This window comes from Xenopus tropicalis, chromosome 9 (genome assembly GCF_000004195.4).
Source record: "Xenopus tropicalis strain Nigerian chromosome 9, UCB_Xtro_10.0, whole genome shotgun sequence".
Lineage (NCBI taxonomy): Eukaryota > Metazoa > Chordata > Amphibia > Anura > Pipidae > Xenopus > Xenopus tropicalis.
The window spans coordinates 89,446,124-89,459,536 of record NC_030685.2 but is presented as its reverse complement, the minus strand read 5'-3'; the positions used below and the strand labels follow the sequence as shown (position 1 = coordinate 89,459,536).

The window sequence follows — 13,413 nt, the reverse complement described above, 5'->3', positions numbered from 1 at the left end:
AAGGCCAAGATGGTGTCCCCCCCCCCCCCGGCATTCACTCCCCTGTACCCCCACATAGGAAATCCCTGATACTTACATTTCTCTTCCAAAACCTTCATCCCAGAAAGCAGGAGAGAACTGGGTGCTTTGCCCCTCGCAGTACCGCGTCCCGCCACTAGTTCTGAGGGCCATAGGTCTTTATTGTCTAGTGACCCCCCCCTGACACAAGACCTCGACAGCTTCTGTGCATCTGTGCCCAGTACCCTGAGGGGGGCAGCCACCAGGCGAGATTGTGTATAAAATGGACCCCCCCCCATCGCTCAGACCTGCTACATTGACTTCAGCCCAAAAGCTGCCATGCCATTGGTTATCAGAATTTGCCCTCTCAGTTGCATTTTAACACTGGTGGATGGTATGGGGGGGAACAGAGCAAGCAGTATGGCAGCTCCCCGCACAGTTACACCCCATTATTCACTGTATCTCCTGCTGCTCTGCCCTGTTTGACTGCCCCTTTGGTGGATGATATTAGATTGCAAGCTCTGTGGGGCAGGAGCAATGTGTACGTGCTGCTCTATAGAGCGGTCGCTGCTCGGGCTGTACTGATCTGGCAGCCGAGGGGTTAAGGGGCGGGTGTTTGTGTGCCAGTTATTAAGGTCATGTTAAAGGGACAGCTGCTTGTTGTTGTGGTGTTTTAGCTGTGCCCCCCCCCCCCCCGGGCCCCCCCAGCTTTTGCACTTAGTTTGCAGATCGACCCCCCCGCTTTACCCTCGGGCCCCCACTGACACACAAACCCCTTTAAGCCGCCTCCCAGGCAACAGCAGGATTAGGGCTCATTCCCTTGGCTCCTCCCACTCTCCCAATCCCTGGTTGTAAATCTGCAGCCTTGGACTTCAGCTCCCAGAATCCTCTACTGCCCAGAGCACCACTGGCCCTTTGGAATTGTGGGAGTGTTATTGGCTGCTGTGTGCAGAAATTCCTTCCCCGCCCCCCGAGCCAATAAGCCTTTTGTTTCCTAGCAACACAAGGGGGCACCCATGCCCCAGAGGGGCTCATTCAGCAAGGCTTGCTGGGTATATTCCCCACAAGTCTGTGCTCTCAGGTGGGTTTGTAGCTGGGCCCCCGGCCCCCCTGTGCCTCGGTTCTGGCCGCCCTGGGGGGGTATTAGCATTCCGCTCACGCATCAGTTCCAGTCGTGGCCTCAGGTGCGACGACCAAATTCTTTCTGCTCGTGTCACGCGCACTGTTTAATCCCTCCCCCCTGTGCTGCGGGGCTGCTATACACTTCTGCACCTACAGCAGATTAAAGGGGAAGTGTAACTATTACACAGGTATTGGGGGGTCGGGGGAGGTGTTGGTTCTCTTGCCCCCATGGGGGTGTTATGGTGCCAGGTTTGTACCACTCTCTGCAACTCCTGGCAGCCTATTGTGTGACTAGTATGGCAGTGAGCAGCTGCCCGGGCACAGGGCCTAGTACTTCCTGTCTGGCTGAGCATGCTGGGAGCTGCACAGGGCCCACTACTTCCTGTCTGGCTGAGCGTGCTGGGAGCTGCACAGGGCCCACTACTTTCTGTCTGGCTGAGCATGCTGGGAGCTGCACAGGGCCCACTACTTCCTGTCCGGCTGAGCGTGCTGGGAGCTGCACAGGGCCTAGTACTTCCTGTCTGGCTGAGCATGCTGGGAGCTGCACAGGGCCTAGTACTTCCTGTCTGGCTGAGCGTGCTGGGAGCTGCACAGGGCCCACTACTTCCTGTCTGGCTGAGCGTGCTGGGAGCTGCACAGGGCCCACTACTTCCTGTCCAGCTGAGCATGCTGGGAGCTGCACAGGGCCCACTACTTCCTGTCCGGCTGAGCGTGCTGGGAGCTGCACAGGGCCCACTACTTTCTGTCTGGCTGAGCATGCTGGGAGCTGCACAGGGCCCACTACTTCCTGTCCGGCTGAGCGTGCTGGGAGCTGCACAGGGCCTCCTACTTTCTGTCTGGCTGAGCGTGCTGGGAGCTGCACAGGGCCCACTACTTCCTGTCCGGCTGAGCATGCTGGGAGCTGCACAGGGCCTAGTACTTCCTGTCTGGCTGAGCGTGCTGGGAGCTGCACAGGGCCCACTACTTCTTGTCTGGCTGAGCGTGCTGGGAGCTGCACAGGGCCCACTACTTCCTGCCCAGCTGAGCATGCTGGGAGCTGCACAGGGCCCACTACTTCCTGTCTGGCTGAGCATGCTGGGAGCTGCACAGGGCCCACTACTTCCTGTCCGGCTGAGCGTGCTGGGAGCTGCACAGGGCCCACTACTTTCTGTCTGGCTGAGCATGCTGGGAGCTGCACAGGGCCCACTACTTCCTGTCCGGCTGAGCATGCTGGGAGCTGCACAGGGCCCCACTACTTCCTGTCTGGCTGAGCGTGCTGGGAGCTGCACAGGGCCCACTACTTCCTGTCCGGCTGAGCATGCTGGGAGCTGCACAGGGCCCACTACTTTCTGTCTGGCTGAGCATGCTGGGAGCTACACAGGGCCTAGTACTTCCTGTCTGGCTGAGCATGCTGGGAGCTGCACAGGGCCCCACTACTTCCTGTCTGGCTGAGCGTGCTGGGAGCTGCACAGGGCCCACTACTTCCTGTCCGGCTGAGCGTGCTGGGAGCTGCACAGGGCCCACTACTTCCTGTCCGGCTGAGCGTGCTGGGAGCTGCACAGGGCCCACTACTTCCTGTCCGGCTGAGCGTGCTGGGAGCTGCACAGGGCCCACTACTTCCTGTCCGGCTGAGCGTGCTGGGAGCTGCACAGGGCCCACTACTTCCTGTCTGGCTGAGCGTGCTGGGAGCTGCACAGGGCCCACTACTTCCTGTCCGGCTGAGCGTGCTGGGAGCTGCACAGGGCCCACTACTTTCTGTCTGGCTGAGCGTGCTGGGAGCTGCACAGGGCCCACTACTTTCTGTCTGGCTGAGCATGCTGGGAGCTGCACAGGGCCCACTACTTCCTGTCTGGCTGAGCGTGCTGGGAGCTGCACAGGGCCCACTACTTCCTGTCTGGCTGAGCATGCTGGGAGCTGCACAGGGCCCACTACTTTCTGTCTGGCTGAGCGTGCTGGGAGCTGCACAGGGCCTAGTACTTCCTGTCTGGCTGAGCATGCTGGGAGCTGCACAGGGCCCACTACTTCCTGTCCGGCTGAGCGTGCTGGGAGCTGCACAGGGCCCACTACTTCCTGTCCGGCTGAGCGTGCTGGGAGCTGCACAGGGCCCACTACTTCCTGTCCGGCTGAGCGTGCTGGGAGCTGCACAGGGCCCACTACTTCCTGTCTGGCTGAGCGTGCTGGGAGCTGCACAGGGCCCACTACTTCCTGTCCGGCTGAGCGTGCTGGGAGCTGCACAGGGCCCACTACTTTCTGTCTGGCTGAGCGTGCTGGGAGCTGCAGGCCTAGTACTTCCTGTCTGGCTGAGCATGCTGGGAGCTGCACAGGGCCCACTACTTCCTGTCTGGCTGAGCATGCTGGGAGCTGCACAGGGCCCACTACTTCCTGTCTGGCTGAGCATGCTGGGAGCTGCACAGGGCCCACTACTTTCTGTCTGGCTGAGCGTGCTGGGAGCTGCACAGGGCCTAGTACTTCCTGTCTGGCTGAGCATGCTGGGAGCTGCACAGGGCCCACTACTTCCTGTCTGGCTGAGCGTGCTGGGAGCTGCACAGGGCCTAGTACTTCCTGTCTGGCTGAGCATGCTGGGAGCTGCACAGGGCCCACTACTTTCTGTCTGGCTGAGCGTGCTGGGAGCTGCACAGGGCCTAGTACTTTCCTGTCTGGCTGAGCAATGCTGGGAGCTGCACAGGGGCCACTACTTTCTGTCTGGCTGAGCATGCTGGGAGCTGCGACAGGGCCCACTACTTCCTGTCTGGCTGAGCGTGCTGGAGCTGCACAGGGCCCACTACTTCCTGTCCGGCTGAGCATGCTGGGAGCTGCACAGGGCCCACTACTTTCTGTCTGGCTGAGCATGCTGGGAGCTGCACAGGGCCCACTACTTCCTGTCTGGCTGAGCGTGCTGGGAGCTGCACAGGGCCCACTACTTCCTGTCCGGCTGAGCGTGCTGGGAGCTGCACAGGGCCCACTACTTCCTGTCTGGCTGAGCGTGCTGGGAGCTGCACAGGGCCCACTACTTCCTGTCTGGCTGAGCGTGCTGGGAGCTGCACAGGGCCCACTACTTCCTGTCCGGCTGAGCATGCTGGGAGCTGCACAGGGCCCACTACTTCCTGTCTGGCTGAGCATGCTGGGACCCCGCTAGTTAAATACCCGGGCACCCTGTGCCAGGGGGGCAGTTACGGGGCCCCATGGGGGGCAGAGCCGCACACTGACTCTTTGTGATGTTCTGTTCTGAACAACAAACACATTGAGCGCAAACAATGGTCTCTGTGCGGCCGGGAAGCCATTGTTATTGGGGCCCCTGCGTAGCCCCCCCTGCTGAGAAATGCCCTGTAATTGGCAGTTGGCACAGAGCGGCGGGCACTCACGGGCTGGGAATGAGCTGTTATTTGTTTGTGTTCCCCCCCAGGTGCAGCTGTCAGATTGGGGTCATTTGGGGGGATGGAGGGGCACCCCCTAGTGGCCATTGCTAATATTCTGCCTTTGTGCCATGGGGCCACTTTCCTCCCTATTCCTTGTGTTTCCAACTGGGGCAGCGCCACTATGGGCTGGTACTGGTTATTTGTATTGGGCATTCACAGAAATTCTGCCCCCAGCCTGTGGGGCAATAGTTATACTGCTGGATAGTGAACCTGGTCCCCTCAGTGACTGCTAATATCCTTATCATTTACAGTAGGGGGTACATTATCCCTTATAATACATGAGTGATACTCAGAGTTCCCTGTCGATACCCCTGTGCCCGCACTGATGGTGCCCGATGACTGCCACAGCCTTTCTGGGGGCACCCGTATCTCTCTCCCAGGAAAAAATCCCATTCCTTATTGGTTGCTGTGCCTCGTGTGTTGCTCATGGGAGCCAGCAGGGGGCACTTGGGCTCATCCACAGCAAAGCAACAAAGATTCTGGTAGACTTCTCTACTGCTGGCACTGCCAGATGGGGGCGACATTCTCAACTGGCGCGGGGGGGATTATCCTTATACTGAATGTTTTATTGCACCTTATTCGCTATTCTGTATATTCCTGTAACTACTGTAGCATTAACGGCTCGACTGTGCCCAACTGTGTGCCAGTCTCTTGGGAGGCACTTGTACTGGTATTAATAGTGACAGTCTCCTGGGTGAGAGCAGGGCAGGCAGTAACCCTTCCAACACTTTCCCCTGTCTCTGCCCCTATATATTAGGTACCTACCTAGTGCTACCAACCCCTATTTCTGTAGGGAAATGAGAGCAGGGCAGGCAGTAACCCTTCCAACACTTTCCCCTGTCTCTGCCCCTATATATTAGGTACCTACCTAGTGCTACCAACCCCTATTTCTGTAGGGAAATGAGAGCAGGGCAGGCAGTAACCCTTCCAACACTTTCCCCTGTCTCTGCCCCTATATATTAGGTACCTACCTAGTGCTACCAACCCCTATTTCTGTAGGAAATGAGAGCAGGGCAGGCAGTAACCCTTCCAGCACTTTCCCCTGTCTCTGTCTCTGTCTCTAAGGATGCCTCCCCCCCCCCCCATCACCTCCTGCTATTGATATTCTCTCCTCCCCCTTGTTTCACAGTTTGACTGCCAGGGATTGTAAGGGGTTAATGTTGGTGATCATTTCTCTCAACAGCAAGTAAATGTCTAAGAAACCCAAGTGCACAATAAGCTGTACCCCCATACTGTACTGTCTAAGGGAAACACTATGGCACCCCCTACCCATATGTATAAATACAAATATACAGAGAGGGAATGTTCTGGGCACACAATAAGCTGTACCCCCATACTGTACTGTCTAAGGGAAACACTATGGCACCCCCTACCCATATGTATAAATACAAATATACAGAGAAGGAATGTTCTGGGCACACAATAAGCTGTACCCCCATAATGTACTGTCTAAGGGAAACACTATGGCACCCCCTACCCATATGTATAAATACAAATATACAGAGAAGGAATGTTCTGGGCACACAATAAGCTGTACCCCCATACTGTACTGTCTAAGGGAAACACTATGGCACCCCCTACCCATATGTATAAATACAAATATACAGAGAAGGAATGTTCTGGGCACACAATAAGCTGTACCCCCATACTGTGTGAGTGAGTGGGGCCGGTGCCTCCCCGGGCAGCAGTGCTGTAGGAGGTTGTTATGGAGGCGCTGGCTCAGCCCATCAGGCTGGGGGGCCCCCGGGGAGAGTATTAGTTGTGGTGCAGTGACAGCTGTGAGTGGCCCCTCGGGGGAGTGGATGGGCGAGTGAGACAATATCGGAGGCTGCACGGATCTGACTTCATTTCCCGTCTCCTCTCGCCGTGGCAACACCTCACTAATGCACATTTCTCGCCGTTGCTTGGTGGGACCCGACGTTCCCAGCATGTCCGCTGGATCCCTGGGGGCTCAGGGCTGGATTCGCTGCTCGGGGCTGGCGCGGGGGGGACAGAGGAAGGATGCTGAGGAAGCTCATTTGCCAAAGGATTTGCACCCGTAAGATCCCAGGGATTGTAATGGCGCCGGCGGCTCCGGGATTCATTCCTCCTCCTCCTCCTGTAGCATCTGGGGCGGAACGTTTGGCACCGAGGGGCCCCGTACCCATTGGAATTGCTCCCTTTGTCATTGGGTGCCCCCCCCCACTCATCCCTATCCCCCCCCCCCCGTGCCCTCTGTCTCTCCCGCTGTGTCTGTCTGTATCTAGGTGTGTCACTCTCTCTGCCTCCGTCTGTCTCTGCCACGGGGAGAGGTTTGGTACATGGGTTCCTATGGGGGGCCCCACACGGGGGATTTTGTTGCGCCGCTTGTGGGAAATGTTGCAGGGAAATTCCGCGCCGACGGCGCCGCAAAGCGAGGATGGCGGCGTTTGTGGGAAATTGGGAATTTTGTGGAGTTTCTGTAGGTGAGAGATGTCTCCATGTGACAGCGGCCATGTTTGCACTGGGGGGGGGGGGGGTGGGGGGTGGAATTTCCATAACAATCGGTTTATCCCCCGGCCGGGGGGGGGGGAGTCTCATCTGTTTCTCCCCATTATCAGCCCTAACGGGTCCCACTCAGCTCGGCCGCCCAGTGATGGGAGATAATGGGAGATAATGGGCGTCTGCCCAACCCCTTCCTTTCTGCACTCAATTGACTGGGATTCCTTGTGCCTCCCCCCGGGGGCAGTGAGGGGGGGGGGTGTATATATCTGCCACACCCAGTCTGACTCTATGGCAGCCACTTACCTTCCCACCCCACTCACATCATTCTATTCACTGTATATGTTAGCCTGTGGCTCTGGGGGCATGCTGGGAGTTGTAGTACAACTGCAGGGCCACAGGCGGGGATTAGACTGTTACATATGTTTGAGTTGCTGTATGTGCCAGTGTCGCCTGTTACAGCGGGCGTGGGCCCCACGGGGGGCTCGGAACCAACATGTAAAGCCGTATTAGGGACTTGGGGTGCTTATTGGCTCCTAGGGGAGGGGGGGGCCATGTGACGTGTATGGCCAATAACCTGCCCAATATTAGGGACTTGGGGTGCTTATTGGCTCCTAGGGGAGGGGGCGCCATGTGACGTGTATGGCCAATAACCTGCCCAATATGAGGGACTTGGGGTGCTTATTGGCTCCTAGGGGAGGGGGCGCCATGTGACGTGTATGGCCAATAACCTGCCCAATATGAGGGACTTGGGGTGCTTATTGGCTCCTAGGGGAGCGGGCGCCATGTGACGTGTATGGCCAATAACCTGCCCAATATTAGGGACTTGGGGTGCTTATTGGCTCCTAGGGGAGGGGGCGCCATGTGATGTGTATGGCCAATGACCTGCCCAATATTAGAGACTTGGGGTGCTTATTGGCTCCTAGGGGAGGGGGCGCCATGTGACGTGTATGGCCAATAACCTGCCCAATATTAGGGACTTGGGGTGCTTATTGGCTCCTAGGGGAGGGGGCGCCATGTGACGTGTATGGCCAATGACCTGCCCAATATTAGAGACTTGGGGTGCTTATTGGCTCTTAGGGGAGGGGGCGCCATGTGATGTGTATGGCCAATACCTGCCCAATATTAACCTGCCCAATATTAGGGACTTGGGGTGCTTATTGGCTCCTAGGGGAGGGGGCGCCATGTGACGTGTGTGTGTGGCCAATAACCTGCCCAATATTAGGGACTTGGGGTGCTTATTGGCTTAGTGGGCTGGGAGTCATGTGACCTGTATGGCCAATACCTGCCCAATATTAGCCCCGCTTGGGTCCTGCTCTCAGACACACTGTGACAAACTGGGATTCTCTGCAGATAAAAACTTTGATGATGAAGATTCCGTCGATGGCAACCGACCCTCATCGGCCAGTTCTTCTGCCTCCTCTAAAGCCCCTCAAGCTGCCCGCAGGGGGGTGAGTCTGGGCACCGCCCGCCGGCCTGGAACCTCGAGTGCCGCGCCCAAGCCGGGAGGTGAGTGAGGGGGGTCAGTGGCTTTGGTTCAACTGCAACTCGCTGCCTCGGGATGATGGGGGGAGTTGTAGTTCAGCCGGGAAGGGAATGACTTTACTTTAATTACTTGTTTAATTATGTGAGATTTCCTATTAACTATATCGGCTCATTGATTGGCTGGGATCCCCCCATCATTCTGTATTCCCTGGGAGCGAGTGTGTCTATAGGGGGATCCCTGGCCGTGGTGCTGAACTGCTCATTGCCCGGTGCCGGCCTGTGTGCCAGTGTGTGTGTGTATGTGCGTCTGTGTGCCAGTGTGTGTGTGTATGTGCGTCTGTGTGCCGGTGTGTGTGTGTGTGTGTGCCGGCCTGTGTGCCAGTGTGTGTGTGCCGGCCTGTGTGCCAGTGTGTGTGTGTGTGTGTGCCAGTGTGTGTGTGCCGGCCTGTGTGCCAGTGTGTGTGCCAGTGTGTGTGCCGGCCTGTGTGCCAGTGTGTGTGTGTGCCGGCCTGTGTGCCAGTGTGTGTGCCAGTGTGTGTGCCGGCCTGTGTGCCAGTGTGTGTGCCAGTGTGTGTGCCAGTGTGTGTGTGTGTGTGCCGGCCTGTGTGCCAGTGTGTGTGTGTGCCGGCCTGTGTGCCTGTGTGTGTGTGTGTGTGCCAGTGTGTGTGTGCCGGCCTGTGTGCGTGTGTGTGTGCGCCTGTGTGTGCCGGCCTGTGTACCAGTGTGTGTGTGTGCCGGCCTGTGTGCCAGTGTGTGTGCCAGTGTGTGTGTGTGTGCCGGCCTGTGTGCCAGTGTGTGTGTGTGTGCCGGCCTGTGTGCCAGTGTGTGTGCCGGCCTGTGTGCCAGTGTGTGCCGGCCTGTGTGCCAGTGTGTGCCGGCCTGTGTGCCAGTGTGTGTGCCAGTGTGTGTGTGTGTGCGTGTGTGCCGGCCTTTGTGCCAGTTTGTGTGTGTGTGTGTGCCGGCCTGTGTGCCAGTGTGTGTGTGTGCCGGCCTGTGTGCCTGTGTGTGTGTGCCGGCCTGTGTGCCTGTGTGTGTGTGCCGGCCTGTGTGCCAGTGTGTGTGTGTGCCGGCCTGTGTGCCAGTGTGTGTGTGCCGGCCTGTGTGCCAGTGTGTGTGTGTGTGTGCCGGCCTGTGTGCCAGTGTGTGTGTGTGCCGGCCTGTGTGTGTGCCGGCCTGTGTGCCAGTGTGTGTGTGTGTGTGTGCCGGCCTGTGTGCCAGTGTGTGTGTGTGTGCCGGCCTGTGTGCCAGTGTGTGTGTGTGTGTGCCGGCCTGTGTGCCAGTGTGTGTGCCGGCCTGTGTGCCAGTGTGTGTGCGTGCCAGTGTGTGTGTGCCGGCCTGTGTGCGTGTGTGTGCCGGCCTGTGTGTGTGCCGGCCTGTGTGTGTGCCGGCCTGTGTGCCAGTGTGTGTGTGTGTGTGTGTGCCAGTGTGTGTGGTGTGTGTGTGCCGGCCTGTGTGCCAGTGGTGTGTGTGTGTGTGTGTGTGCGCCGGCCTGTGTGCCAGTGTGTGTGTGTGTGTGTGTGCCGGCCTGTGTGCCAGTGTGTGAGTGTGCCGGCCTGTGTGCCAGTGTGTGTGTGCCAGCGTGTGTGCCAGCGTGTGTGCCAGTGTGTGTGTGTGTGCCGGCCTGTGTGCCAGTGTGTGTGTGTGTGCCGGCCTGTGTGCCAGTGTGTGTGCCAGTGTGTGTGTGTGCCGGCCTGTGTGCCAGTGTGTGTGTGTGCCGGCCTGTGTGTGTGTGTGTGCCGGCCTGTGTGCCAGTGTGTGTGTGTGTGTGCCGGCCTGTGTGCCGGTGTGTGTTGTGTCCAGTGTGTCCCAGTGTGTGTGTGTGCCAGTGTGTGTGCCGGCCTGTGTGCCAGTGTGTGTGTGTGTGTGCCGGCCTGTGTGCCAGTGTGCCGGTGTGTGTGTGTCCCAGTGTGTGCCGGTGTGTGTGTGCGTGTGTGTGCCGGCCTGTGTGTCAGTGTGTGTGTGCCGGCCTGTGTGCCAGTGTGTGTGTGCCTGTGTGTGCCGGCCTGTGTGCCAGTGTGTGCCAGTGTGTGTCGCCCTGTGTGCCAGCGTCTGTGTGCCAGTGTGTGTCGCCCTGTGTGCCAGTGTGTCGCCCTGTGTGCCAGTGTGTGTCGCCCTGTGTGCCAGTGTGTGTCGCCCTGTGTGTCGCCCTGTGTGCCAGTGGGTCGCCCTGTGTGCCAGTGTGTGTGTGCCAGTGTGTGTCGCCCTGTGTGCCAGTGTGCGTGCCAGTGTGTGTGCCAGTGTGTCGCCCTGTGTGCGCAGTGTGTGTGTCGCCCTGTGTGCCAGTGTGTGTGTCGCCCTGTGTGTCGCCCTGTGTGTCGCCAGTGTGGTGCCAGTGTGTCGCCCTGTGTGCCAGTGTGTGTGTGCCAGTGTGTGTCGCCCTGTGTGCCAGTGTGCGTGCCAGTGTGTGTGCGTGCCAGTGTGTGTGTGCCAGTGTGTCGCCCTGTGTGCCAGTGTGTGTGTGCCCAGTGTGTGTCGCCCTGTGTGCCAGTGTGTGTCGCCCTGTGTGCCAGTGTGTGTCGCCCTGTGTGCCAGTGTGTGTGTGCGTGCCAGTGTGTGGTGTGCGTGCCAGTGTGTGGTGGCCAGTGTGTGTGTGTGTGTGTGCCAGTGTGTGTGTGCCAGTGTGTGTGTGTGTGTGCCAGTGTGTGTGTGTGTGTGCCAGTGTGTGTGTGTGCGTGCCAGTGTGTGTGTGTGCCAGTGTGTGTGTGTGTGCCAGTGTGTGTGTGTGTGTGCCAGTGTGTGTGTGTGCGTGCCAGTGTGTGTGTGTGCCAGTGTGTGTGTGTGCCAGTGTGTGTGCCAGTGTGTGTGCCAGTCATGTTCAGCCCAGTGACATGCGCGCTGCCGGCAGCTCCTGCTCCAATCAGTGTCTCCGTGTGTGGGGGGAGGGGCTAAGCCCCATAAGGGCAGACATTTTGGTGCAGTCTAATGCAGATTTCAAGCCCCCCCCCTAACTGTTTTCCATGTTTCCCCAAACGGCAGGAACCGCCAAGGAGGGAGCGGGGGGAGTGGATGAGGAGGATTTTATCCGAGGGTTTGAAGATGTTCCGACTGTCCAGGTGATTTGTCTGTGAGCGTCCCCCCCCCCCCCCCATATACATTCTCCTGTATCCCCCCCATATACATTCTCCTGTATCCCCCCCCCCCATATACATTCTCCTGTATCCCCCCCCATATACATTCTCCTGTATCCCCCCCCCCATATACATTCTCCTGTATCCCCCCCCCCCATATTACATTCTCCTGTATCCCCCCCCCATATACATTCTCCTGTATCCCCCCCCATATACATTCTCCTGTATCCCCCCCCCCATATACATTCTCCTGTATCCCCCCCCATATACATTCTCCTGTATCCCCCCCCATTATACATTCTCCTGTATCCCCCCCCATATACATTCTCCTGTATCCCCCCCCATATACATTCTCCTGTATCCCCCCCATATACATTCTCCTGTATCCCCCCCCATATACATTCTCCTGTATCCCCCCCCCCCCATATACATTCTCCTGTATCCCCCTCCATATACATTCTCCTGTATCCCCCCCCCCATATACATTCTCCTGTATCCCCCCCCCATATACATTCTCCTGTATCCCCCCCCATATACATTCTCCTGTATCCCCCCCATATACATTCTCCTGTATCCCCCCCATATACATTCTCCTGTATCCCCCCCCCATATACATTCTCCTGTATCCCCTCCATATACATTCTCCTGTATCCCCCCCCCCCATATACATTCTCCTGTATCCCCCCCATATACATTCTCCTGTATCCCCCCCCATATACATTCTCCTGTATCCCCCCCCCATATACATTCTCCTGTATCCCCCCCCCCATATACATTCTCCTGTATCCCCCCCCCCCATATACATTCTCCTGTATCCCCTCCATATACATTCTCCTGTATCCCCCCCCCAATATACATTCTCCTGTATCCCCCCATATACATTCTCCTGTATCCCCCCCCCATATACATTCTCCTGTATCCCCCCATATACATTCTCCTGTATCCCCCCCCCATATACATTCTCCTGTATCCCCCCATATACATTCTCCTGATCCCCCCCATATATATTCTCCTGTATCCCCCCCCATATATATTCTCCTGTATCCCCCCCCTATATATTCTCCTGTATCCCCCCCATATACATTCTCCTGTATCCCCCCATATACATTCTCCTGTATCCCCCCCCCCCCATATACATTCTCCTGTATCCCCCCCCCCCCATATACATTCTCCTGTATCCCCCCCCCCATATACATTCTCCTGTATCCCCCCCCCCCATATACATTCTCCTGTATCCCCCCCCCCATATACATTCTCCTGTATCCCCCCATATACATTCTCCTGTATTCCCCCCCCCATATACATTCTCCTGTATCCCCCCCCATATACATTCTCCTGTATCACCCCCCATTATACATTCTCCTGTATCCCCCCCCATATACATTCTCCTGTATCCCCCCATATACATTCTCCTGTATCCCCCCCCCCATATACATTCTCCTGTATCCCCCCCCCATATACATTCTCCTGTATCCCCCCCCCCATATACATTCTCCTGTATCCCCCCCCATATACATTCTCCTGTATCCCCTCCATATACATTCTCCTGTATCCCCCCCCCATATACATTCTCCTGTATCCCCCCCCCCATATACATTCTCCTGTATCCCCCCCCATATACATTCTCCTGTATCCCCCCCCCATATACATTCTCCTGTATCCCCCCCCCCATATACATTCTCCTGTATCCCCCCCCCATATACATTCTCCTGTATCCTCCCCCCCATATACATTCTCCTGTATCCCCCCCCATATACATTCTCCTGTATCCCCCCCATATACATTCTCCTGTATCCCCCCCCCATATACATTCTCCTGTATCCCCCCCCATATATATATATATTCTCTCGCACACAGCACATTATTAGGGGGGGGGTTTAAGTGAG

The 13,413-nt window shown here is 57.4% G+C and overlaps 1 protein-coding gene across 1 annotated transcript in view; it reads left to right on the top strand.

Moving 5' to 3' along the window:
- The window catches only part of clasp1 (cytoplasmic linker associated protein 1), a gene marked incomplete at its 3' end in the record, with an annotated part of 89,250 nt that overhangs the window by 33,208 nt on the left and 42,629 nt on the right, over positions 1-13,413 (top strand). Inside the window, 2 exon segments of the mRNA NM_001097239.1 lie at positions 8,328-8,483; positions 11,436-11,512. Coding sequence (NP_001090708.1) covers positions 8,328-8,483; positions 11,436-11,512 — 233 coding nt within the window.